General features: G+C 38.8%; 1 protein-coding gene across 2 annotated transcripts in view; it reads left to right on the top strand.

Annotated features, from left to right (window-relative positions):
* Nucleotides 1–24,213, top strand: part of LOC126412072 (ubiquitin-protein ligase E3A) — a 146,531-nt gene that overhangs the window by 71,925 nt on the left and 50,393 nt on the right. For both annotated transcript variants that reach the window (XM_050081470.1, XM_050081471.1), the window contains exons 5-8: nucleotides 2,107–2,325; nucleotides 8,843–9,355; nucleotides 13,586–13,730; nucleotides 13,820–14,025. In XM_050081470.1, coding sequence (XP_049937427.1) covers nucleotides 2,107–2,325; nucleotides 8,843–9,355; nucleotides 13,586–13,730; nucleotides 13,820–14,025 — 1,083 coding nt within the window. The remainder of the gene's footprint in view (nucleotides 1–2,106; nucleotides 2,326–8,842; nucleotides 9,356–13,585; nucleotides 13,731–13,819; nucleotides 14,026–24,213) is intronic.

Raw genomic sequence — 24,213 nt, 5'->3', positions numbered from 1 at the left:
AGTTTGTACAATAGGATGTTAAACAACATGTTTCATATTGTTTAATTATTGCACCTGTCTAATCTATCTTGCAATGTTCAGGGCATGGTCACAAGTTCTGCTAATAAATTAATAATGTTAAGAAAAATAATTATGATGGAAATTCCCTGGCACCGAAACAATAGCAATTTGCTGGGGAACATGTGTCTCAGCTAATTTACGTACAGCAACACAAACTCTAGATGCCAGGCTTATGATTTTTCGTACACACGAGAAATCTCCAATATATAATATTGGAATATTAGATAATAGTTCTTCAAACCTTGAAGTTAGTTACCTCGTCTTCTTCTTTGAAGACAGTGTTACAGTACCCAGCTTGCTTTGCTTAAATTTCTTGCTTCTCTGAAGTGTTACAGATACTGGTTACGCAGATAGATAGATTGGTGAAATAAGGAATTTGTAAATGAAGTTGACTTTATAGTATAACAGTTAATGTATTTCACATTATTAGTGAACTAAACATAAATCTAAATCTTCTCTCTATCATGGATGGGAAAAGACAGACAATAGAAGATTGATGAAACATCCAATAGGCATTTTTACAAACATGAGAAAATTGATGTTTTCATCTTGTCTCGCTAGCTAAGCAGGCTTGATTGCTGCAGGTGTACTGTGTTTTAATCTTTAGGCAAATGAATGGATAAAAATAGACAGAGAAAATAAAACATACACCCATATAGGTAAACCACCATAAAAATTTATGGAACACACTGTAGTTGTTTCTAGTGACATAGTGGCGTAGATAGTTGGGAATCACCTGCTTACTCTTCAGTTTGCTGACCTATAAAGGAGGGAAGTGCATGAGTGCATGACCACAATCCAGCAACCTGCTTTTCCTGCGCGACAGCCCCCCCCCCCCCCCCCCCCCCTCATTCCCCATTTTATTATAGCCTGTTAATAGAATTTATACCTCAGTTCGGTTTCACTGTGCTTAGTTGTGGTACACAAATTTAATGTTTGTTCTTAACCTCCATCATTTAAAAGTATACATTAATTTTATGCTATGAAACACGACTTTTTAATAATTTGCTCACCCCCTCTTGCACAACTGAAACTATCAGTCCTAAAGAAAATGAATAGTACCTTTTTTCTAGTAGTTTTAATGTAGTTTGATTTTGTACTGGAAATCATTTTCACTTATAAGCTGTGCTTTTCAAGTTATTTAGGAAAAACATGAAAAAGTGACGTTTAAACACCTCCCTCCTACCACAGTACAAAAATTTTCAACTCTACAGTTTTTTTCCCCTATTCAACCTTTTTCAGTCTCCATTAACTGGGCTATTGCCCCCAATCCTCCCTTCGAAATCATAATGAGCTCCTGGTACTACAAGCTAGTTGTCCGGTTGAACAGGCTTTCTAATTGTAATGTTGACAGACATTGATTTCTCCACCAGGAGTGTAATAAATTTTCCTTATTCTGCTAATTTAAATTGCGTAGCGAGGCTAGTCAGGCTTAAGCACAGTGCTGTTTAAATGCTTATGCTTAGAGAAAAGTGAAATGCGCGTGCATAAGCATGTCGTAATATTTATTTGCATAGTGAATGTACTGCTGGACTCAGTTTGACTTTAAAAATTGGAGCTGAAGACCACCTCTGCTGTTATTATTTTCATGTTTTATTGTATACCACTTGTCTTAACCATAGAATATATTCATATTCATCTTTTGGACAGTAAAATTTGCATAGTTGGTATATCAAATAGTGAATTTGCAAAACCTATTTTTATTTTTTGTAGCTTTTAGCAACCAAGCAGTTGTTTTAAAACAGAGTACAAGCAAAGTACTGCATGCATATATTGGTGATGTATGGTACAGGGGAAAATATGGGCTGGAACTGAACTCATTAATCTGTTCTTTTAGCACTCAGTATAAATATAATAGATTATTGTTATTATTATTATTATTATTATTAATTGTATTACTTTTAGTTAGTTGTATCTATATATGCTGTTTCATGAAAATTAATCAAAGATGTAATAACATGTGCTTGTATAGATTAATCTGTTTCGTTAACATGCCTAAAAACAATTGAAGTTTCATGTTTCACAGTATTGATTAAACTGTTTCAGGTAGCATTGCCCCAGCTTTGCAAGGCAGCCTCTCACCTGTCAGTGACGGGACAAGCATGGCTTGCCAGAGTTTGGTCACGCCATTGCAAGACACGGCTGAAATCTCTGCTTGAGGCACTACAGGAACTCATCACACGTAAGGTTCTCTCTGGTCACTTCAACCGAGAGTATGTCGTGCAGGATGATGAGTACATAACATCAGCAACAAAGCTTATGAAGGTGCGGAGGCTTCTAAAGTAGTCTGTAATTTGTATGTGCCATCTCCTGTTAGACACTGAATGCCTTTGGTTTACTGATTCTGCAAAGCTTACAAGTAATTTCAATAAGTGTGTATCCTATTACCAGTGATTATATGTTACCACTTCAAGATCATACATAAAAAAAAATGTTTAACTAAATGGCTTTTGTGATCTAAAGTAAAATTTAGTTATAATTCTGAATTATTTTGACAGTACATAATACAAGTGTCTGTATTACGCATCACAACTATAATCATTCATTAATATAGTGGGGTAAAGTCCTATAACCAAATGTCATTATAAATGTTTTCCATAATTTCTTTAATGACTCCAGACACATGCTCTTTTTTTTTTTTAAACACCCATAGTACAAAATCAAACAATGGAGAATCCAGGATGGAATGTAACAATATTATGAGAAGGAAAGTTGCTACGCACCATATAACAGAGATGCTGAGTTGCAGATAGGCATAACAAAGACTCTCACAATTGAAGCTTTCTGCCATTGGCCTTTGTCAACAATAGACACACATGTGCCAAAAGCTTTAATTATGAGTCTTTTTGTTGTGCCTATCTGTGACTCAACGTCTCTGCTATATGGTGAGTAGCAACTTTCCTTCTCATCATATAGTACAAAATCATTTACATAAATAATGACTATTTGTGATTGAAGTATGGAGTGAAACGATCTGTTCTCTGAATGGAAGCTGCACTTATCAGGTTTAATAAAGCTAGCAAGTGTGTGTGCGTGCACGTGGTTGTGGGTATGAGTGAGCGCTTTCCAGTCTTTGCTTAAAACAGTAACAAAATATTAGTTTTAGACAATGATGATACCTTCATATATGCATTCAAAGATGCTAAAAGGGAAGCCTAGTGTGAAAATCTTCCCCTTTAACTGTAATATCAGATAGTAAAATACAAAACAGCAATCGTTTCTGTTGTGTATCACAGTATATGAAGTATTCTCAAGGGCCAACAAAAGCTTACTGTGAAAATGTACCATTGTTGGATCTGAACACAGATCTGGAGATTTTCATTACTAGGCAAAACTGGTAGTTGTACATTACCATTATGAGCAAAGACTAGAATAAAGCATACTTGATGACAGTGTCACATTTCATTGTCCGTATGCATGTGCATCACTGACTTAGCTGTGAACTGTCTCATGAGTGGTGGAAGTGTTCTTGGTGGTAGTAGAGGAACACAGGTATTAAAAAAAAATCTCCATTTCTGCATGACATATTCCCCTAGACTCTTTTTGTCAGAGTTTAACACTTAGCTCACAGATTCCTAGAACTATCCAAAGGAGCAAGCAGGGGTAAAGCTATTTTTATTTACTTACTAAAACGTAAGTATACCTTACATTTTATGGTTGTCTGCAGTAATATTTGTCTAGTATGCTTTATGATGAATGCAATGCACTTTCAAATGGTAAAAGATAATTGTTATGTGATATAATTAGAATTTAACAAGTTTCAGATTTTTTGCTTTACTTGTACTGTGAAACCATGCTTCTTGCCGAATTTAGAGATTCTAGGTCAGTGGGAAGGAGCTACATTTTGATTGAGATAAGTGGCTGTATCTTTTGATTGCATTAACTTAGGAGATTAAAATTTTTGCACCTCCAAGGGACCTTAGATCTTAATATGTGACATAAATTTGAACCTGATACATGTACCCGTTCCTGAGGAAAAGGGTTCTTGACAAACTGTTTTTACAGATTGATGCACAACTTTAAAAAGGGAAGTGAGAAAGATGTTCCAATTATATACAAATATCACTAATTCCTACCTTGAGCTAAGCGTGAACACAACTGTTAGGAAGCTCTTTTGTGAAGTGTACTGTCTGTCAGACCAGAAGATGCAGATTGCAGATATATTTTTAGATTTGACCAAAGCTTTAGTCACAGTAAGCCATTGGTTACATTTAAAAAGTCTGAAGTCTTATCATATTGGGGATCCATCCCACATCATCTGGCCACTTTTTTTATTTTTATTTGTAACCAATACACTAAATTAACATACGTAGTGACTTCAGAAAGTATGTTACACATGCGCTGTCTGGTGCTAAGACCATGGGGGAACAAGAGTGGTACGTTGTCAGAAGAGAGTACGTGTTCCAGATTTCCTGCACACACAATTCTGCTGTGGTTCAGGTAACAGATGCATCGTAGTGTCAACTGAAATGACAAAGCAACTGAAAACATATTCCAAAGTTGAAGTACTCAAGATGGTACAGTGCTCGTGGGCAAAATGTCTAAATGTACACAGATTAACCACAAATTTCTGGCAGTATGTGGACCACATGCAATGTCATGTCCAGCTCTAGAGAAATGGTGCCAACAATTTGGCCATTGCTATGTAGACATGGTTGATGCTGGTCAGGAATTAAAGTCATCGACATCAACCACAGAGGACAGTGTCTAGGCAATTGTGGAAAAACATCTGAGATAGAGATTTTCCAGAGGATGTTCAGTAGTGGTTCTTGAATGGCTCCACGACCAAGAAGCAGATTTCTATCATCAAGGGATGAAATGATTGGTGGAGCTTTCTAACTGCTGTTTGCAGAAATTTGGTAACTATTTTGAAAAATGGTGTAATGTATCTGTGTCACTTTGAAGTGTAGTGCAGCATTCATTAAAAGTTGACCTGCAATAATAATGTGTAACTCACATTTTAAAGTTCCTTCATTCAAATTAAATTATAAAATCATAAAACTTTCAATCCACTAATGAAACAGTGATACAAAGTTTACCTGAGGGCTCAGTCCGTGCTTCCTTTCTCTTCCTCATATACACTGCCTCAATAAAAAGTGAAGCACCCAGAAACGGAAGACAATTCAAAATGAAACTTGAGAAGTTGAGAGGGTATACAATTGTATTTCAGTGATTACAAAACAGAGGCAGGTTTGTAAAGAATTTGATCCCATTTATCTGTATGATGTTGCACTTTCTCTGTGCTGGGTGCTTGCACTGATTCGGTTGGGAAGGATGACATAGAGCAGTTGTTTCTGCTCCTGAGGCAAGCTGGCACACAGCTGTTGTAACTGTTCCTTGATATCCCAGACACTGGCACTGGGATAGAGTTGACATTCAAGCTTGTCTTACATGTTCCATTGAGGTCAGATGTTGGGATCTTGCTGGCCATAGGAATACCTCAATGCCAGGTGAACACAGTATAGAGGTACATGCCATGTCGTGTGGTCAAGAATTTTCTTATTGAAAAATGACACCACGATATCTACACACCAGAGGTAACACTTAAGGATGAATTATGGTAATGATGTACTGTTGTGTCATCTGTTTCCTCAACCGCTACCAGCCGTGACCTGAAGGGCCACACGTGAGGCCTCTCCACATGATGGTTCATCCATTTTAGTGCAGAATGAGATTCATTGCCAAAGACAGTTGTGATGCCATTCTTAGACAGTCTATGCTATCGGATCACAACACCACCTCACAAAGCTGTTTGTGATGTGTTAATAGCAGCCCATGCATGGCTGCCCGCCTGCTGCTAGTCCCAATGAATTGTTTAGGATGACACAGTGTTGCAGAGGGTCCATTCCTTGTTCTGACATAGCAGGTGCAGATGTGAAGGGGTTTGATGTGCTTTGTGCACAATATGCTGATCCTCCCATTTGTTGGTCAAATGTGGTCACCAGAAACTTGACAAGTATTCCTGCCCTCATGTTCCATACAGTCCAACATTAGGCCCCTGTCACATCTGAATGCCCCACAGATGTGGATATTGCACAGTTTGACCCACCAACCAAATGCAGATGCACATTGAGGCCTCTTTCAAACACCATTAGGTGCTGATAATGTTTTCTCACACCATTATGTGGTGTCTCCATGTCCTTCTCAGTGATTACTGAGCATATGACATTACTGACACCTTATATATCCTACTATCCCTGGTAACAACAGTAAACATAAGAAACACTAATGCACTCTGGTTGCCATTGTACCTGTCATCAAGAAAGGCAACTCTTAATCATTTACATACCCACTGGTAGTGTGTACATGTACAAAGTTACTTTGATACCCAACCATGACTTATAGGTGATTAACTTATTGTCAAGCAGTGTATATTAACGATATTGCACAAAAACTCGCATTATAAACTATGCAGACCTATATGTTATTTGTGGTAGATAATATACTGTTCAGTCTCATTAATGTGACCTCTGTCAAAAGCCTGAGTAGATACCTTTTGCAGTGTGGACCTCTGAGAGACATACAGGAAGAGTCAATGATGAGGTTCTGGAGGATACCGACAGGGATGTAGCGCCATGCTGACTCCAGTTGCACTAGGTTTCTGAGTTGAGGATCTGTGAGAGCGAACGAGCTGGTCCCACACATTCTCGATTAGGATTAAATCTGGGGAGTTTGGTGGCCTGGAGAGAACAGTAAACGTAGCCTGGTGCTCTTTGAACCACACATGTACACTGCGAGTTGTGTTACACGTTGCATTGCCCTGCTGGTAGGTGCCATCGTGCTAAGGAAAACCAAACTGCATGGCCCCCATTGATAGATGCATACTTGTATTTATCCCTAGTGCCTTCCAGAATGACGAGATACCCATAGATCTCTTTATTATCCTCTTTTCACTATTTTTAAACTATTATTTTAACTTCCATCCATTTGTTGCAACCTTTCAAAACAAGAAAAGTGTCACAGCATGAGATATAGCATGCAAATTCCAGCCTTCATTGCCAGTGAATAGCAGTCCTCATGGGTGCATGAAACGGGCGCCTGGCTGCCGAGGCCCATAGTTAGCAAGGTTCGATGAATGGTTGTTGAGGAGACACTGTTGATAGACATTTGGTTCATCTGGACGCCCAGTTGCTCAACAGTTCTCCGCAGCCATTGCTCAGTTGTCCCAGCGTCGGTTTTGGATAGCATCATTTTGCCATGCACCGAATGCTTTAACCACGACAGCACCCGAAAAGCTTACAGCCATAGTCATTTTGGTAATACTGCCACCCTTGATGCAAAAGCCAATGATCATGCCATTTTGGACATATGAGAAATTGCTCCATTTCAGAGTTATGACGATTACTACACAGTTTTCTGTGTCTCCGGACACTCTTTATATACTCTCCACTGCTAGTGCTGCTACCTGCCATCTCTGAGTGGTTATTGCACATTCACATCGAACATGGGCAAAGGTCACATTAATATGACAGGACTTTGGATAGAGAAGTAGATTCATTTGCTAGTAGGCAAATGTTACTGAATCATAAGTACTGGCACTTAAAATGGGCTCTTCCCACCACACCAATGTGAATGGAGTGTGTAACTGACAACAAAAACTCTCAGCTGTAAGTGTGTGTGTGTGTGTGTGTGTGTGTGTGTGTGTGTGTGTGTGTGTGTGTGTTTGTGTTTAATTTTGCATGTGTTAGTCAGTAGTGGCTTATAGCTCCTTAACCAGCTTGCAAAGACAGTTGCTAGACAGACATTGAAAAACGTATGATAATATGTAATGATTTACCCCATTCTTAACTATGATATTGTATAGTGGGGCTGCACAGCTGTTGTCCTTTTAGAAAGAATAATGCAGTTGCAAAAGTGAGCAATAAGACTACATGTGAGACAGACCACAGAGGATCATGTTGTGGTGTGTTTGTGCATAACAAATGTTTCAAAATACATTCGTAATATATGTTTTAATTAGTTACATTTTTATATTTCAATCAACTGAAGTTACCTAGTACAGAATTAAAAATAACAGATTGAAGCCCACACATCAGTGATTTGCTGTGGTCATAACAAACCACCCAACTGTCTAGGAACACGTCAGGGGATTGACATTAACACAAAATTTAAATTTTTGATGGTAGAATAATGTTCATCTTCATTCAATGGATTTTAAGATACAGTTTGTAATGTGAACCACCAGAACATCAGAAATGCAGTAGTAAATATAAGATGGAGCAAGCATAATTATTGTCGTACTATTATTTCTGGGCTGGAAGTGACAGGGCATAGTAGGTGTTCTACCTGGCTTATGTTTAGTTTTCCTGTGCAAATTACCTTCCAATGTTTAAAATTAGCTTATTGACGCAGAAATTGCTTCCGAGGATAAAGCATAGATGAGATTGTGTTGTTCATGCTACTACCTCACTACACTTTGCCACACAAAGTAGTGGAAATACAGTGCGATAAGTGAAACATCTTCTCCAGTGGCAGTTCTGTGGTTGCTATTCTGCTGTAGTATAACAGATTTGTAGAAGTAAGCATTTAATGCTTAAAATTTACTTTTTGTTCAAACCATAAGACTTGTTGAGATTCAGAACTAGGGAACTGTGAGTAATAAAAATGTATATGAATATTGATACTTTATGAAAGTACAAAGAAATAAGTGTATGCATGTCAATTGAAAAATAATATTTTATTTATATCAGTACAGTTACCTGAATATTACCCTGTCGTTTAGCACCTGTAGTTTTTCTTTTTGTACTGTCGTTAATAGTAAAGCTCAAATTTTGCTCTGCAGGTCTTGTATTATGCGAACATCCTCGCCGGAGAACTGGATCCACCTGAACTGCGGCAAGAAGTTCCAAACAGTAGTGGTGATGAAGTAGAAGAGGGCCATTTTTTTGCAGAAGCAGCAGGAGACACGAAGAATGGAAATCCGCAACATTTCGAAGATCCTCTGTCTGTTGAACTTGGTGTGAATGTGCTAGATTCTCGGGAACCTCATATACCATTTACAGAGTTCTATCATGTGCTTCTCAATGACGTAGTAGAAATGGACAAAGACTTTGCATACTACAAGAGTGATTCTACAGATTCTTTACCACATATGACAAAGAAGTTTAGTTTTATGAAACATTCTTTCATATTGACACCTGCTACAAAATCATTGGGACTGTATTATGACAACAGAATACGAATGTATAGTGAAAGACGGATGAGCTTTTTCCACACAGTTGTGGGACAACCAACAAATCCATTCTTGAAATTAAGAGTTAGAAGAGACCACATTATAGAAGATGCTCTTGTAGAGGTGAGTATGTCCACCTTAATGTACATGTTTGACTGTAATAAGTATGTCAGAATAAGTATTTGTAGTTTCATTATTGTTTTGCAGAATAATTGTAATTTTTTAGTGTTCGTAGCTGATCAAATTAAGCAGAGAGATTTTTGTAATAGATCATGAAATGTTGCATGGAGTGTGAATGTATTTCTGTCCACTGACAACTATGAGGGTTGGAACTTAAATATTGGAAACTATTCACACCGATACAAAAGAGTTACATGTTTGCAACTGTTAATGTCCTTCTAAGTAGTCCCCAGAGTTCTGTAGAACCCACTGCCAGCGATGTGGAAGGCATAGTATACTGTTAGCAGAGCTTGTTTTGTTGATGGTGCAGATGAAGCAGTCTACTGCCTGTTGAATCTCTGGAACAGTTCTGAAGCAAATGCCATGAAGTGGTTCCTCCGTCTTCAGAATAAAATGAAAGTCGCAAGGACTTAAGTCCGGGGAGTATGGTCGATTGTAAAGTATTTCCCAGTCCCATCGACTGAACAGAGCAGCCACAGCTTGCGCTGTATGTGCTCACGCATTGTCGTGCACAATGATGAGTGGGTTGTGCAGAAAGCGTCGCAGGTGATGCTCCAGAAATGAACAGTAATACTGTGCATTGACAGCCTGCCATGGAAGAACGTAATGCGTTAGGATAACAACATTACAGTCGTACATGAGAATCACCATACCGGGGCTCTGACGCACTTTCAACTTTCGCAGCGACCCATAATGACGCCATTCATTGGATTGGCGTTTCAGTTTTGGTTCGTACGATGTGGCCCATGTCCTGATCCATTGTTATGATACGGCATAAGAAAGCCTCTCCTTCGCACTCATAGCGCTCAAAGTGCATCTGAGCAGCGTCGTAATGCATCCATTTCTATATTTCCGTCAAGTTGTGCGGAACCCATTGCGATACAATGTTTCGCATGCCCGGGCATTCCTTCAGGATGCGAAGCACAGTCATATGTGCTAATCCGGTTTCGTGGGTTAGCTCGCAAATCATATGGCGTTGATCACTGTCCACTAACGCGGCAACAGCATGCACTTCTTCTTCAGAGACACAAGGACAACCTGCCCGGTGCTTGTCCGCCGCAGTTTGCCGACCTTCATTTGAAGGCTTTTACCCAGCGTAACACCATTCTGTAAGGCAGTGCAGATTCCCCACACACCTATTGAAGATCTTGAACTGTTTTGCTGTACAACCTCTGGCACATTAAATCTCGATCCAATTCTGTTGTTCTTGTTTTGAAAACATAGTGACACCATTACGTTAGACCACTCACTCATGATTAACTGTGTTTCCCTCGACTGTGCGCACGCCGGTGATGTTGGACGGGTGAATCCACTTGCTCAGAGGTAAGGTAGGTATGTCAGCAATGTGTGCTATCAGCGACAATAGTAGATTCCATTGCATAGTGTCTCCACAGCAGTGTTGCCACTATTTAAGTTCCAACCTATGTATATTGCATTTTTAGAATATTGAAGAAAAGTAAGATTGATGCTGCGTGACCTCTACAGTGCAATCTTATGGAATTTAGGGTCAGTCACAGTTCTGTAATACAGATGAAATAATTCGTTAAAATTTGTGAAACATCAAGAAGCAAGTGACTGAAAGGAACTTCATACCATATATTAGACTCATGACAATATGTAAGCTACTAACATTGCAGAACTGTACCTGATCATTGACCTTAATAACTCATAATGACCGAGCGAGGTGGCGCAGTGGTTAGACACTGGACTCGCATTCGGGAGGACGACGGTTCAATCCCGCGTCCGGCCATCCTGATTTAGGTTTTCCGTGATTTCCCTAAATCGCTCCAGGCAAATGGCGGGATGGTTCCTTTCAAAGGGCACGGCCGACTTCCTTCCCCGTCCTTCCCTAATCCGATGAGACCGATGACCTCGCTGTCTGGTCTCCTTCCCCAAACCAACCAACCAACCTACTCATAATGGTGAGAAGCCCTCATGTGCTGTAATAACCTCTAAATATCTGACAATGAAATCCGTGCCTGAAAATGTCCTGGGAAACCACAGTCCGTGTCATTCATATAAGTGTGTACAATATGGTTCTTGCAGAGGACTGTGACAAAGAAATTGATCGTCATTTATATTGCTGACTTATCAACTGGCTGACACATGAGGCAATTTGCCGATCAGAAAAGCAGTAATGTTTGTCAATCTTCATAGGGTTTGTATCTTTCTCACTGTGTGTGACCAGGTGTTATCTGGGTAAAATATGGAATTATCTAAGGGGGAAGAAGTACTGCTGGTTTGGAAGTAGAATAGCTGCTGTTAACCAATTACTTCCTCTATAAAATTGAGGAGACATCCTCTATAAAATTGAGGAGCTACTAAACTCGATTTTACATCCTCAGCTTGCAGGGACCTCTAATAATCTGCTTATAAGTAGCTGCTACCTCCGCCTTTATCAGTTGTCTTTGACATCCTGCGACTAAGAAAGTATGCATTGGTATACTTTTACTGTAGTAAAGACACCCAAGTCACCTCAGAATGAATGTGAAATCAAATCTGAATCCCAGTCTTGCAGCATAGGCCCACACATCCTCCCACTGATCAAATCTTTAAGAGCCCCAGACTGATCTAATTGACTCAACTGATCTCTAGATTTCCCCTGCTTGGTAGTTTAGTTTTTTCCCTCACACTGTCCTTCAGGGCACTGAATGTCCCATTACACTGTCTTTGTTGTTTACAGTTTCAGTATACACTGTCATCCAATGAATGAATGGTACTGGATAACTGCCCTTTCAGTCTCTGCAAAGGGTGCCAAACTTTTTGACCTTGCTTCAAAAAGTCCCTGGGCGGCATCTAGCATATAACATGTGAACTCCAGCATTGTTCTCACATTGTGACCTGTTGCAGCATTTGTGACTGTTGTCTTTTGGTTCTCTTAGTGGCTTACGTGCCAGATTTTCTTGTGAAAATTGCTGAGAATTTCTTCAGGCGTTTCTTGGTCTTCCTGGTTTGTCAAGAAGGCTGCAGCTTAATAAGCAGCCCACTTGTTTGTGATGGGAATGCCTTTAAGCCGCCACTCAAGATTCCCTCAGTGGTCACTTGGGGGCTCAGCAGTGTTTCTCTGCTTGGGAAACCCTTTTCAGTGTGAAGCAAATGTTTCAGTACCTGTCTGTCTTTTGTGGCTTTTGGTAGAGTCTCACTGCATCCAGGTGCACTGAAGTGGAACCCTTTTGTCCTCAGCATTGGACCATGAATTAGGAAAGTACATTCTGACCATACAATAGCAGTCATCCCATTAAAATGCACCCATTGTTTCTTGACTATACAAAAGTCTAAATATTGGTTAATAATTCTTTGGTGGGATGATCTTTCACCCTATAACAAGGACTTCCCATAGCAGTGAAATTCCTATGAAGAAATACAGTTCTTAACATTCTCTACCTTGTCTTGAGTGCCAACTCATCAGAAGTCCCAGCAATATTAGCTGACTTCAGGCCTAGCTCATAACTCAAAGAAAAAACACGCAACAGAAATCTAACTACCAGACTTCAGATCAAACAGAGACTGAATTTCACTAAATTGCTCCTAGTAATTCTCTTACAGGGTACATGAGGTCAGTGATCACAGGAGGAAGGACGTCTTGTGAGTGTGCACATGTGAGCAAAGTTTAACGAACTAAATGGAAACTGAGATACTATTTATTTAGAAATTGGAGTATTCTCCTGAACTGCTTTAAACATGGAACACACTTAAAATTCTAACTCCATGGTTCCATAAGAACAAAATGTATTAATCATAATTATTCAGCAAGGATTGGGTGGATCATAGGCTGTAACAGGGATTCACAAACACTCTGGTGCAAAGTCTCAGTCATTCATGGAATTACCAAATAAAATATTCACCATTTTCTCATAAATTGTGAGTCATTAAAAATTGCTTGTGCATCATAGTGAAAAGAGATCTGAAACCTAATCGGAATCACGATTCATGAAATGTATCAGGACTAGGTAAAGAGCAAGTTCACGCTATATTCAGTAGTTACTATTCGTATTTCAATCTTTGGCTGTAAATGTTTTTTGCTTGTCGTAAGTTGTTCACTAACAACTACACATGAATATATTGTTGCTCCAGATATCATTGCTTTTAGTTCTTTCCCATTAGTGTACAGTGGTTAGTTTGGCAGGTAGTAAATGCTGTGCTTATAAGTAGAATGATTGTTTTTGTTTATAGTTGGAAGTGGTAGCGATGGAGAGCCCAAAAGATTTTAAGAAACAATTGGTTGTTGAATTTGAAGGTGAACAGGGTATAGACGAAGGCGGAGTGTCGAAAGAATTTTTCCAGTTAATTGTTGAAGAAATATTCAATGCGGATTATGGTACGTTTACAAAAAAATTTATTATATGGAAATAAAATATTTGAATTGTGTGTTTTCTGTGCTTTACAGTAATTTGTGTGTCTCCCCAGGTATGTTCACCTTCCAGCAAGAAACTCAGACTGTCTGGTTTAACCCCACATCATTTGAGAGTGATGCCCAGTTCACATTGATTGGCATAGTCTTAGGTTTAGCAATATATAACAACATTATTTTGGATGTCCATTTTCCTATGGTGGTGTACCGTAAGCTGATGGGCAAACGTGGAACATTTTACGATCTCCAGGACTGGAATAAGGTTTGACATTCATTACATTTAAGTTGTTTCATTTCACAGAACAATAGTAGTATTGTAGTAGTATTGTAACTTGTCTTATAGTTGAACCCTCTCCCTCCACCACCCTCCTGTGTGTATATATATATGTGTGTGTGTGTGGGGGGGGGGGGGGGGGGGGTGCATGCACAGAGGGTACATTAGTTCATTGCCTTAGACAAAAGGTGACCATGTTGACACTAATGATTATACACTTGTCTTGGTCACCAAAATTGTTCTGTATTTAACTTCTAATGACATGTTAGAGGTTACCCCATTATCAAATCATTGACATAAGAATACAAAGTAAGACATAATGTAGAAATGAATCTTAAATTGAAACAGTGGAGTCAAGTTAAAAGAGAGAGAGAGGACCAGAGCCATAATATATAAGGGCATAACAGTTAAATTTAAATGCTGTTCGGATTCTAATGTAGGATGTGATCTTCACAGAGGCTCCATGTATTTTACAACTAATATTAATAGAAAAGATACATCTTATTACAAAAACCAACACATGTAAAATGAGATAGTAGGAAACAAGGATATTAATGGAATCAGGATCACCTCTGCCACATACAGCAGGCCAGTGGCCAAAAATTTTTGTAGTATGTAAACTTCCATTCCCTTACATAACAATTCACCAAACAAATGCACTAAATTTTTTTAAGAAAACTATATCCTGCGTAATATATAATGCAATTGTATCCACCTTATCTGACAAGCCATTTAACACCAGATATTTGAAAATAATAAAACAGTGCTTCAACAAGTTATTGAGTTGCCCAGTGTGAGAGTAAATGGCAGAACCTAACAGTTGTAAAATATCTGAAAGAAGGAAGCACATCATGTATCAGTCAACATCAGCCATTTTAAGTAAACATCCCTAAAATACCATGCGTTATCCCAGTGAAACAAGATATCTCCTGAGAGACAATAACAGTACACTATAGTCTATTGAAGATGGCATGGAATCTGCGCCGAAAGGCACCACACTTGTTGTCCTTGAAGAAACTGAGGTCAGTGCTCTCCATAAAAAGAAGCAGATCACATGATAAATGAAAAAAAGTGGCTTCATCAGGAATTGATTTTTCTGGTGTTTGACAGCCTCTTGGAATAAACTCTGACCACCAACTACAAATATATAAAAAGCAACACTATATCAGTTATATCCTTCATTCAATGGCACATGTAGCTTACAGTTGATTTACTTAAAATTATAAACAGTGCCTGTGTTATCCCTCGAAAACTGTTTAAACATTATGTATTTGTTTTGTTGAGTATTACAATGTGTTCTACAATTAGCATACTGTCATAGTTGAGATCTTATGTTATATCAGAGGGAGTAAGTATGACATTTTATTGAATACCATTAATTTTTGATATTGCAGTATGTTGACTGTCATGTACCACTGTTTTTAATTAAATTATTCTTGTCCCACATGTCACACTCCATTTCAATAGCTCCAAGGCTGTATTTACTGCTTTTATTGTACACTGTCAATAACATATGGTGCTCAACTTTAGTTTCATGTGTAACTGGTGCTTGTATTTTAAAATTGCATAATGGTTTTCACATGCAGTGCATTCCATTGCAATTCAGTAGCACGAAGCATTGTAGCAGCGGCTTACATAATAGCATTTATCTGTGACTCATTTGCTAGTTTCTTACTTTTGTATCGTGGATATAACAATACTGCAATCTATAAAAAAAAAATTGGCAAAATTTTTTTTTTGGAAGTTAGTTTATTTTATCTATGAACAGTAGGTCAAACATTTTAATATTTCATCATGTTCGATGTTATGTGCTATATTTTTACAATTATCTCAATACCACTGTGTGACTGTTTTAATTAGCTGAGAGATAGAGAGAGAGAGAGAGAGAGAGAGAGAGATATGTTATATTACTTTGCTGCCAGGTACCACTGTTTAATTGATTTAAAGTGCACTTGATTTCCTATATGCTCTTTAGTTCATTGTAACTTCAATAGTTTGTTGTGCTACGGGTACAGCCACTCACAATAGCACTCGTTAATTACACCCACTCATAGTAGCACACATTAATTACAAATGCTACTTGCTTCTTTACAAGCAGTGCCTGTACTTCACAGTTGGCCTTGTAACAAGTTTCAAAATTTTAAATTTCGTTTTGGTGTTATTTATTCCATTCTGCACTTCTAATAATATCACGGATGTGGCTGTGTTGTGTTCATTGGGGCAAGGCATCGTGTTTGTAACATCAGTATAGGAAGCAATAATATTTTACTTTTGTGATGTACATGGTGTTTCAAAAAGAATGACCTTATTTCAAAACTCCATATTTATCAACAAAAACATACTACAAACATGGGATAAATTGCAAAATACTCATGAAATCTTAGTTTTAGCTTTGCTACTACAAATGCTCTGTGTTCACCAGCAGCAGCATGAACAACATCCAGACAATAACTAAATTCATCATAAACTTTATACATTGTATCTGCTTTTGCAGAAGTTATATAGGCTGTTATTCCGTTCTTCTCTTCTTCAATGTCATGAGGTAAAGGGGAGATGAACACACTTTCCTTCACATATCCCCACTAGAAAAAATCAAATGGGTTCATGTCTGGCGATCTTTGAGGCCAAGAATGGGAGGCAGTGTCCATGCAACCTACCCATCGTTGAGGCAGAGCGTCATTGAGAAACTAACCCACAATGTTGTGCCAATCTATTGGAGCTCCATCTGTTGGAAAATGAAGTTGTCAGAGTGCTCCTGAAGCTGTGGAAAAAGGAAGTTGTGCAGCATTTGAAGATAGCCCATTCTAATCACTGTGTTTTCCTCAAAACACGAGGACTGTGCACTTTTTCACAAGAAATGGCACAAAAAAGTTTGCTTAAGGTGAGTCTCTTTTATGCTAAATGTCATGAGGGTTCTGGATTCCCCATACGCACACTTTACCACTAATGTGAAATCTTGTTTAAACACTGAAAATTAACTGTGATAAAAATGTACCACGGTTTTCATTTTTGTGCTGTTGCTGATGGACACAGAGTAGTTGTAGTAGCATAACTAAAACTTTAAGACTATGTGAGTATTTTGCAATGTATCCCATGTTTATAGTAATTTTTTATCAATAAAAATGGAGTTTTGAAATCAGGTCATTCTTTTTGAAACACCATTTAATATTATTTCTTATGTTGTGGGTAAAGTTACATGTAATTTCCATATGCACCATACTCCATCTTAGTGAGGGCAACATCCCAATGGTTATCTTAATGAAGGACCCTGCTCCCACTGTTCCATATTTTACAATTTGGTATAGCATTATGCTCTGTATTCTGTAATTGACATGAGGTTTTATATTGTTTCATTGTGGCAATTCAGTTATGCCAATTTGAAATGTTATGTTGACCGTTACATGATATGAGTTGTGAAGTGGTATATGCATTCCTGTATGCACCCCATTCCTTTTCAGATAAAGAATTGGCATTCCGTTTGGTTGCCACAATAAATGCTACTGCTCCCTCTTTCCCATATTTTACTGTTATGTTATGCCATTAAATGTCATGCACCGTGTAACTCGGTGGCTTGTTAAAGTATTGTTTGCATTATTTTTAAATATCCTGTGTTAAATGGTGAGTTGTATACAATTTCATTATATATTTCCCAGAATACAGTTTTGTTAAAAATGTAGTGAATTTGTTTGGCAAATTTTGATGTAAATGTGATGACAGTTTAGATATTACAAATATTTTTGGCTGCTGGGCTGTATATGGCAGAGGTATCTTGTAAGTACAATAATATCCTTATTCCTCTACTACTATCTTTTATGTATGTGAATTTTTTGAATTTTGATTTACCGTGTATTAGTTGTTGTTAACACTAGTTGTGAGTTAGTGCCCTGTTGGGATGTGGTTTGAGAAAACACAGGCACAACACATAATTATTGAACAACTTTATTCATAACTCATTGTGTAGAAATTAACACAGAACTAAGAGCAACACACTTGAAAACGTGCATAGTGACATTATAGACACCAAAGGTATTAGGTAGGGGTAAAATTTGAATCTCAACATGCTCTCTCAATTTTTACAGTCAGTTACAAATTAAGAATTGAGTCTTATGTTCATAGCTTTGGGATTGAAGTCAAAGTCCTTCAGCACATTTCTTGCACTTCAGTGCAGAAAGAGGTGTCATTAGTACATCTACCATCAGATCTTCTGTTGACTGATAATCCACTTTCAGCAGCTACTGACCAAGTGTGCCTGTGCAGTGATTAGCTCACTGGACTCGCAGTCAGGAGAACAACTGTTCAAATTTCTGTCCAGGCATACGGACTTAGGTGTTCTCTGATTCCCTAAATTGCTCCATGCAAATGCTAGGATGGTTCCTTTGAAAAGTGCACGACTTATTTCCTTCTCTATCCTCTTCACCTCCGCCTCTAATGACCTCACTGTTGACGGGACATGAAACACAAATCTTCTCTTCCTCCTTCAGTGGGTACTAAAGTAGAGCTTGACGTCTGAAGTGGTATTTTACATGAATGTGCTTCATCTTTAAGTGGAAAACTGACTTTTGTGCTAACTTTTCAGCTGATTGTCATTGAACAAGGTGGTGTATGCCGAAGATAACTTCCTTATCCCTTTGATGTAGGGCAGTTTCTTGTCTGTGGTTCCTTTGAATCTAAGGGTTTGCTTAGCCATTGTCAGTGAATAAAATCATGGCTGTTACTGTACTGGCTTAGCTTACTGACTGCATAGTATATGTCAAGTCCAGTACTGAAGACAGTGTACATCAGTGCTCCAACCAGTTGTCTGAATATTATGTTAAATCCATGTCATCTAATTTCCAAACTTAGTTTATTTGGCTACAAGTTTCAGTTATTTACTATGCCATTTTCAGGTCCCCTGACAGACGTGTAGTAAAATTCCAACCTTGATTCTAGTGAAAATACTGGTATCTATAGATCTATGCTTGATACAACGATCACTTCAACCATTATCTGCCACAGACGATGATCTCAGTAGCAAGCAGAAATCTACAGACATCAGTACTTGAATGCTGGCCTCTATTTTGACCAGAACCGAAGTAGGGATTGTCCTATGCATTGGTCAGGGGACCTGAAGATGGTGCGGTAAATTGCCAAAACTGGCAACGAAATAAAATAACAGTTTGGAAATTAGACAGCTGAAAGGTGTCTGATTTGGCATCCTGTATCAAACAGCCGAGTCCCCACACCATCACTGAAAAGATGGACATATAGAGTTCTCCAAATGGATAATGAGTGCCATCTTCTGTACTTGTAGCTTTTGCATCCAGTTTGCTCCTGTGCTGCATCCAACTTGGTATACCACAGTCGACCAGCTTGGTGCAGCCCATAAATGACTTTTCTAAGTTTACACACTGTAACGATTTCAGAATTTGTAGCAGGTGTCTTGCCTTCTTGACAATATGGCTATCTTTCTCTGCATCTTTAGTGGCAATTCAACCAGTGGGCAAGGCTGTTCCATGAATATTTCCTTGTCAATTTCACCATTGAGAAATTCTGTGGTGATACCCAGTGTCACACACACAAGTGAAATTTGGCTGAAATTCAAAAGTAATATATATGATTTTATTCTTGTAACTGGAAAGAATATTTCCATGAAGTGAACTCCAGGCTGCAACTATTCCCTTTTTTTTTTTTTTTTTCCCCCTCATCAGAGATCCATCACTTCTGTATTTATTCCTCAAAACAGTCCTACAGTCAATTACCCTTTCATTTTTTAGGTCTACAATGTTCCAGGTATAATTTTTCACCAGTGCGTGATTTCATCATACGTACATCAAAACAAGTTTTGCATAACCCCGGTTCCCAGAACTCCTAAAGATAGATGTTGACTGTGGATATTTTATCACAGACACAGTCCCTTTGACTGTTCAGAGATGTCACAAAACCCGCCCAAAGATGTAAACAACCATGCGTGAGCAGCACCTATTAGATGTAGCGGGTCCGACAGCCTATCAGTTCCAGTCATTCCTCCAGGAAGGAGGTACACGGCTCATGTTGTTTGTAGTTCAACAATGCCTATACGGTCAGTACCGCAGCTGATTGTGTCTGCATTGTTACTTTGTGCCAGGAAGGGCTCTCAAAAAGGGAAGTGTCCAGGGGTCTCAGAGTAAATCAAAGCGATGTTGTTTGGACGTGGAGGAGATAAGAGACACAGGAACTGTCGATGCCATGCCTCACTCAGGCTGTCAAAGGTCTACTACTGCAGTAGATGATCACTACCTATGGACTATGGCTCGGAGGAACCCTGACAGCAATGCCACCATGTTGAATAATGCTTTTCGTGCAGCCACAGGACATGGTGTTACGACTCACTGTGCACAATAGGCTGCATGATGTGCAACTTGACTCCCAATGTCTATGGCGAGGTCCATCTTTGCAACCACAACACCATGCAACGTGGTTCAGATGGGTCCAACAACATGCCGGATGGACTGCTCAGGATTGGCATCATGTTCTCTTCACCAATGAGTGTCACATATGCCTTCAACCAGACAGTCGTCAGAGATGTGTCTGGAGGCTGAACACCTTAGACCCACTGTCCAGCAATTGCAGCAAGGTGGAGGTTCCCTGCTGTTTTGGGTTGGCATTATGTGGGGCTGATGTACAGGACGATGTGACCCACTGACCACTATGAGGGATCTACGCCAAATCTCCATTGAGGAGTGGGACAATCTGGACCAACAGTGCCTTGGTGAACTAATGGGTAGTATGCCACAACAAATACAGGCATGCATCAATGCAAGAGGACGTGCTACTGGGTATTAGAGGTACCGATGTGTACAGCAATCTGGACCACCACCTCTGAAAGTCTCGCTGTGTGGTGGCACAACATGCAATGTGTGGTTTTCATGAGCAACGAAAAGGGCAGGTTCTCGAACTCTCAGAACTGAGGTGACGAAAAACTGTTTTTGATGTGTGTATATGGCCTGAGACCGCATTCAGTGATCTGGACCATGCAGTGCATCGTTGACAGTGATCTCTATTGTATTTGCAGTGAAGTTAATATCATGAATTAAAACATCTGATGAATCTACACCTGACACAAACCATTGAACAGGTGTGATGCTTGATGAATTACAGTCATCACCACAGAATAATTTATCTTCAAGATTGAATTCTTGGCCTGAAGTGATTAGAAGCCAGTCTTCATCAAAGCTGTAGGGTACTTTGTCTGACAGTGGCTCTAATTCATTGTTTTTATCACCATTGAAATTTCTTCGCATGGAATTCATATCGATGCCTTCTCTTGGTGATGGTCTAGTTAATTGTCATAAAAGCCCAGACAAGTGTGTTTGGGCTCAAGATTGTTATGATCAAGGAACTTCACATTTCTTAAAATGTGAATCCTCTGATCTCTTGGTACCCACACCCAACAGACTTTCAAATAGTTAGAGTAGCCTACAAAAATCCCTTCTTTGCCCTTAGGATCAAACCTTCATTTGTTTGACGATTTATCTTGGATGACAGCCTTTTGGCTACATATACAAAGATGAGACAGGTCAGGTTTCCTCTTCAGCCACGTCTCATATAGAGTTCCATCAGATAGTCTTTTAGTTAAGCAATGGTTTCAGATGTAGTTAGCTGCGTTGCTGACGTCAGCCCAAACTGATGGTGGTGGTCCTGACTCGAGCAGCATGCAAAGAGCCACCTTGACCACTGAATGGTTCTTTCATTTGGCAACACCATTATGCTGTAAGGTGTGTGGTCATCTATAAAGGGCACAAAACCTCTCACACCACCAAGAAATGTTTCTCTTATTGCCCACAATCATCAGAGTGCGTAAACTGTAGAAGTTTGCGTTACCTTCTTGTTTGGTGAAGAAAATGGACATGATTGTTTCCTCAAAGACACACAATGCATCTAGTGAGATTGACATCACTGAATTTCAGATCTGTCGCATACTTGTTTTTGAGCATTTTGATCGTATCTTATAGAGTTCAAGTGGCGTAATTGAGCATGCCAGATTTGGGTTTCACTTTGCATATCTTTTGCCTCCTCAACAGTGCTTAACTTTGGTCCATTTTCTTGTAAATAGAACAAGCTCCCAGCTCTGCATGATTTCAGTGTTTGTAGCAGGTCTCTTGCCTTATTGACAGTATGGCTGTCTTTCTCCACATCTTTCATCTTTTGTAAGTTCATAAGAAGCCTAAACATCACTGTGTTTCTTTCACGTGTGAACACTTTCAAATCGTTGCATATGTGTGATGTGCAACCATTGTGCATGCATTAAAAATGTTGGAGTTGCAAAATTTCAGAACGGGTTCATCCATAGAGAAACAGCTGTGAGCTCAGTTGACACTGTTCGCAGCTTGCACATTATGTTACAAAAGCTGTGAACGAACAGTGCAAGCAGAGTTTAGCGTGGTCAGTGCATGCAGAATCTGCATCGATTCTTACAGAAGAGCTTTTCTGCCTTCACTCAAACATATAATATGTTCGATAATTTAACAACAAACTGTCTTTGAGACATCTGTAATTTTTCACGTATGTGTTCCTCAATGATATGAGATGCTAAAGTAAACATTTTGTTAGAAGAACCAATTCTTTTTCATATTTGATATAGTATGTGACTGGTTCAGCGGTATTTGCTGTATCGAACATCTTCAGCTTTTTTCCCATTATGTTGTATGTGCAATGTCATTTTTGTGTCTGTGCCATTATTGAAAGTATGTATTTTGTGATCTTTTTAGGTGAAGTAATTTCAGAAGACTGAATGTAGCATTTCAAGCTTCATTTCATCATATTCTGTTTCAGTACCAATATGGTGTCTTTGAGTATCTGGACATTTAATAGGTTAATATGGTCACTGAGAACCAGGTCAGTTAACTTGAATGCATCAATGAATTTGGCATATGTAGGGATTTCAGAAAGTAAGTTAACCATATTGTCCCACATTTTGACCATTGTGTAACTATAATGGTGGAGGCAGGACAGTACAGTTCTTGTGGGCAAAACATTTAAATTTCACCCAGATTCACTGTGAAATTCTGTTGGTATATGGACCAGCTTCAATATTGTGTCCAGCTGTAGTGAAATAGTGCCAACTATTTGATCAAGGCCACACACAGACATGGATGATACTAAATGGGAAGTCCAGATCCCGTCTCCATGCTTTTTCATGTTTTTGGTAGTCTGAAAGAACATCCGGGGGAAAGAGATTATCAAGTGACGAGGATACGGCGGTTCATAGATTGATCCGAGGCCAAAAAACTTATTTCTATTGTCAAGGAATGTTCTGACCATTGTTTATAGATACTTTGTGTCTAAGTTCAAAAGTTGTGTCATGTAATTGGGTCACTTAGACGTTCATTGGAGCAATCAATAAAAGTTACTTGGCCTACCATAATCATGTACAACTTACTTTTTGAAGTCTCGTCATAGGAAATGCAAGGGAAGGAAGGAGCAAAGGGAGACGCTCATTGTATAGCTGAGGTGTTGAGTGTAACATTACTGATCTTCCATTCCCATTTATTTTCACTTTTGTGATCACCAGCTTGCTGATCAGAAGTTTCATTATTATTACAAAATAAATGAACACTGTAAAAATACTGTCTCTTGCTGCTGATGAGTGTAGTCTTGTTCATGGTGTCTATATAAAGATATGTGTAGGAAGATGTTTTATAAGATGTTAAAATCAGAGTAACTACATATTTAATAACTACATTAAAGATGGCAATGATAAATAATTCTTTTAATGGCTTTTATGCAAAGCTCTTTTTTCATTAACTGGTTTTTTAGGCACCATTTTTCTCCCCATCTTCTACTAAAGCCTACCATATTTATTCTAAAAACGTAAATTTTAGTTTGCACTAACTATAATTGTGCTTTACCATGGACACATCAGGCAAGCAACAAGAGTCTTTAAAACTAGTTGCCTAGTAAAGCACAGGTGGGAATAATCAGCAACATACATTGCGGATCTTGCTCCCCCTCCCCCCCCCCCCCCCTCCCCCTCTGTAAAACATCACATTACAATAGTATTTTCTCTATAGTAAACCAGACAGTCAGTTATTAATGGAACAATAACTGGAATATGTGAGAGATACACGGATCAGCCGGAGCACTGTGACCACTGACCTACTATCAATATAAACTCATCCATATATGGCAGTTTCATCTGGCAACGGATGACTGCTAGTC

The sequence above is a fragment of the Schistocerca serialis genome, chromosome 7 (assembly GCF_023864345.2).
Source record: "Schistocerca serialis cubense isolate TAMUIC-IGC-003099 chromosome 7, iqSchSeri2.2, whole genome shotgun sequence".
NCBI lineage: Eukaryota > Metazoa > Arthropoda > Insecta > Orthoptera > Acrididae > Schistocerca > Schistocerca serialis.
The sequence above is the reverse complement of the archived record's forward strand: the minus strand, read 5'-3'. Positions and strand labels throughout refer to the sequence as shown.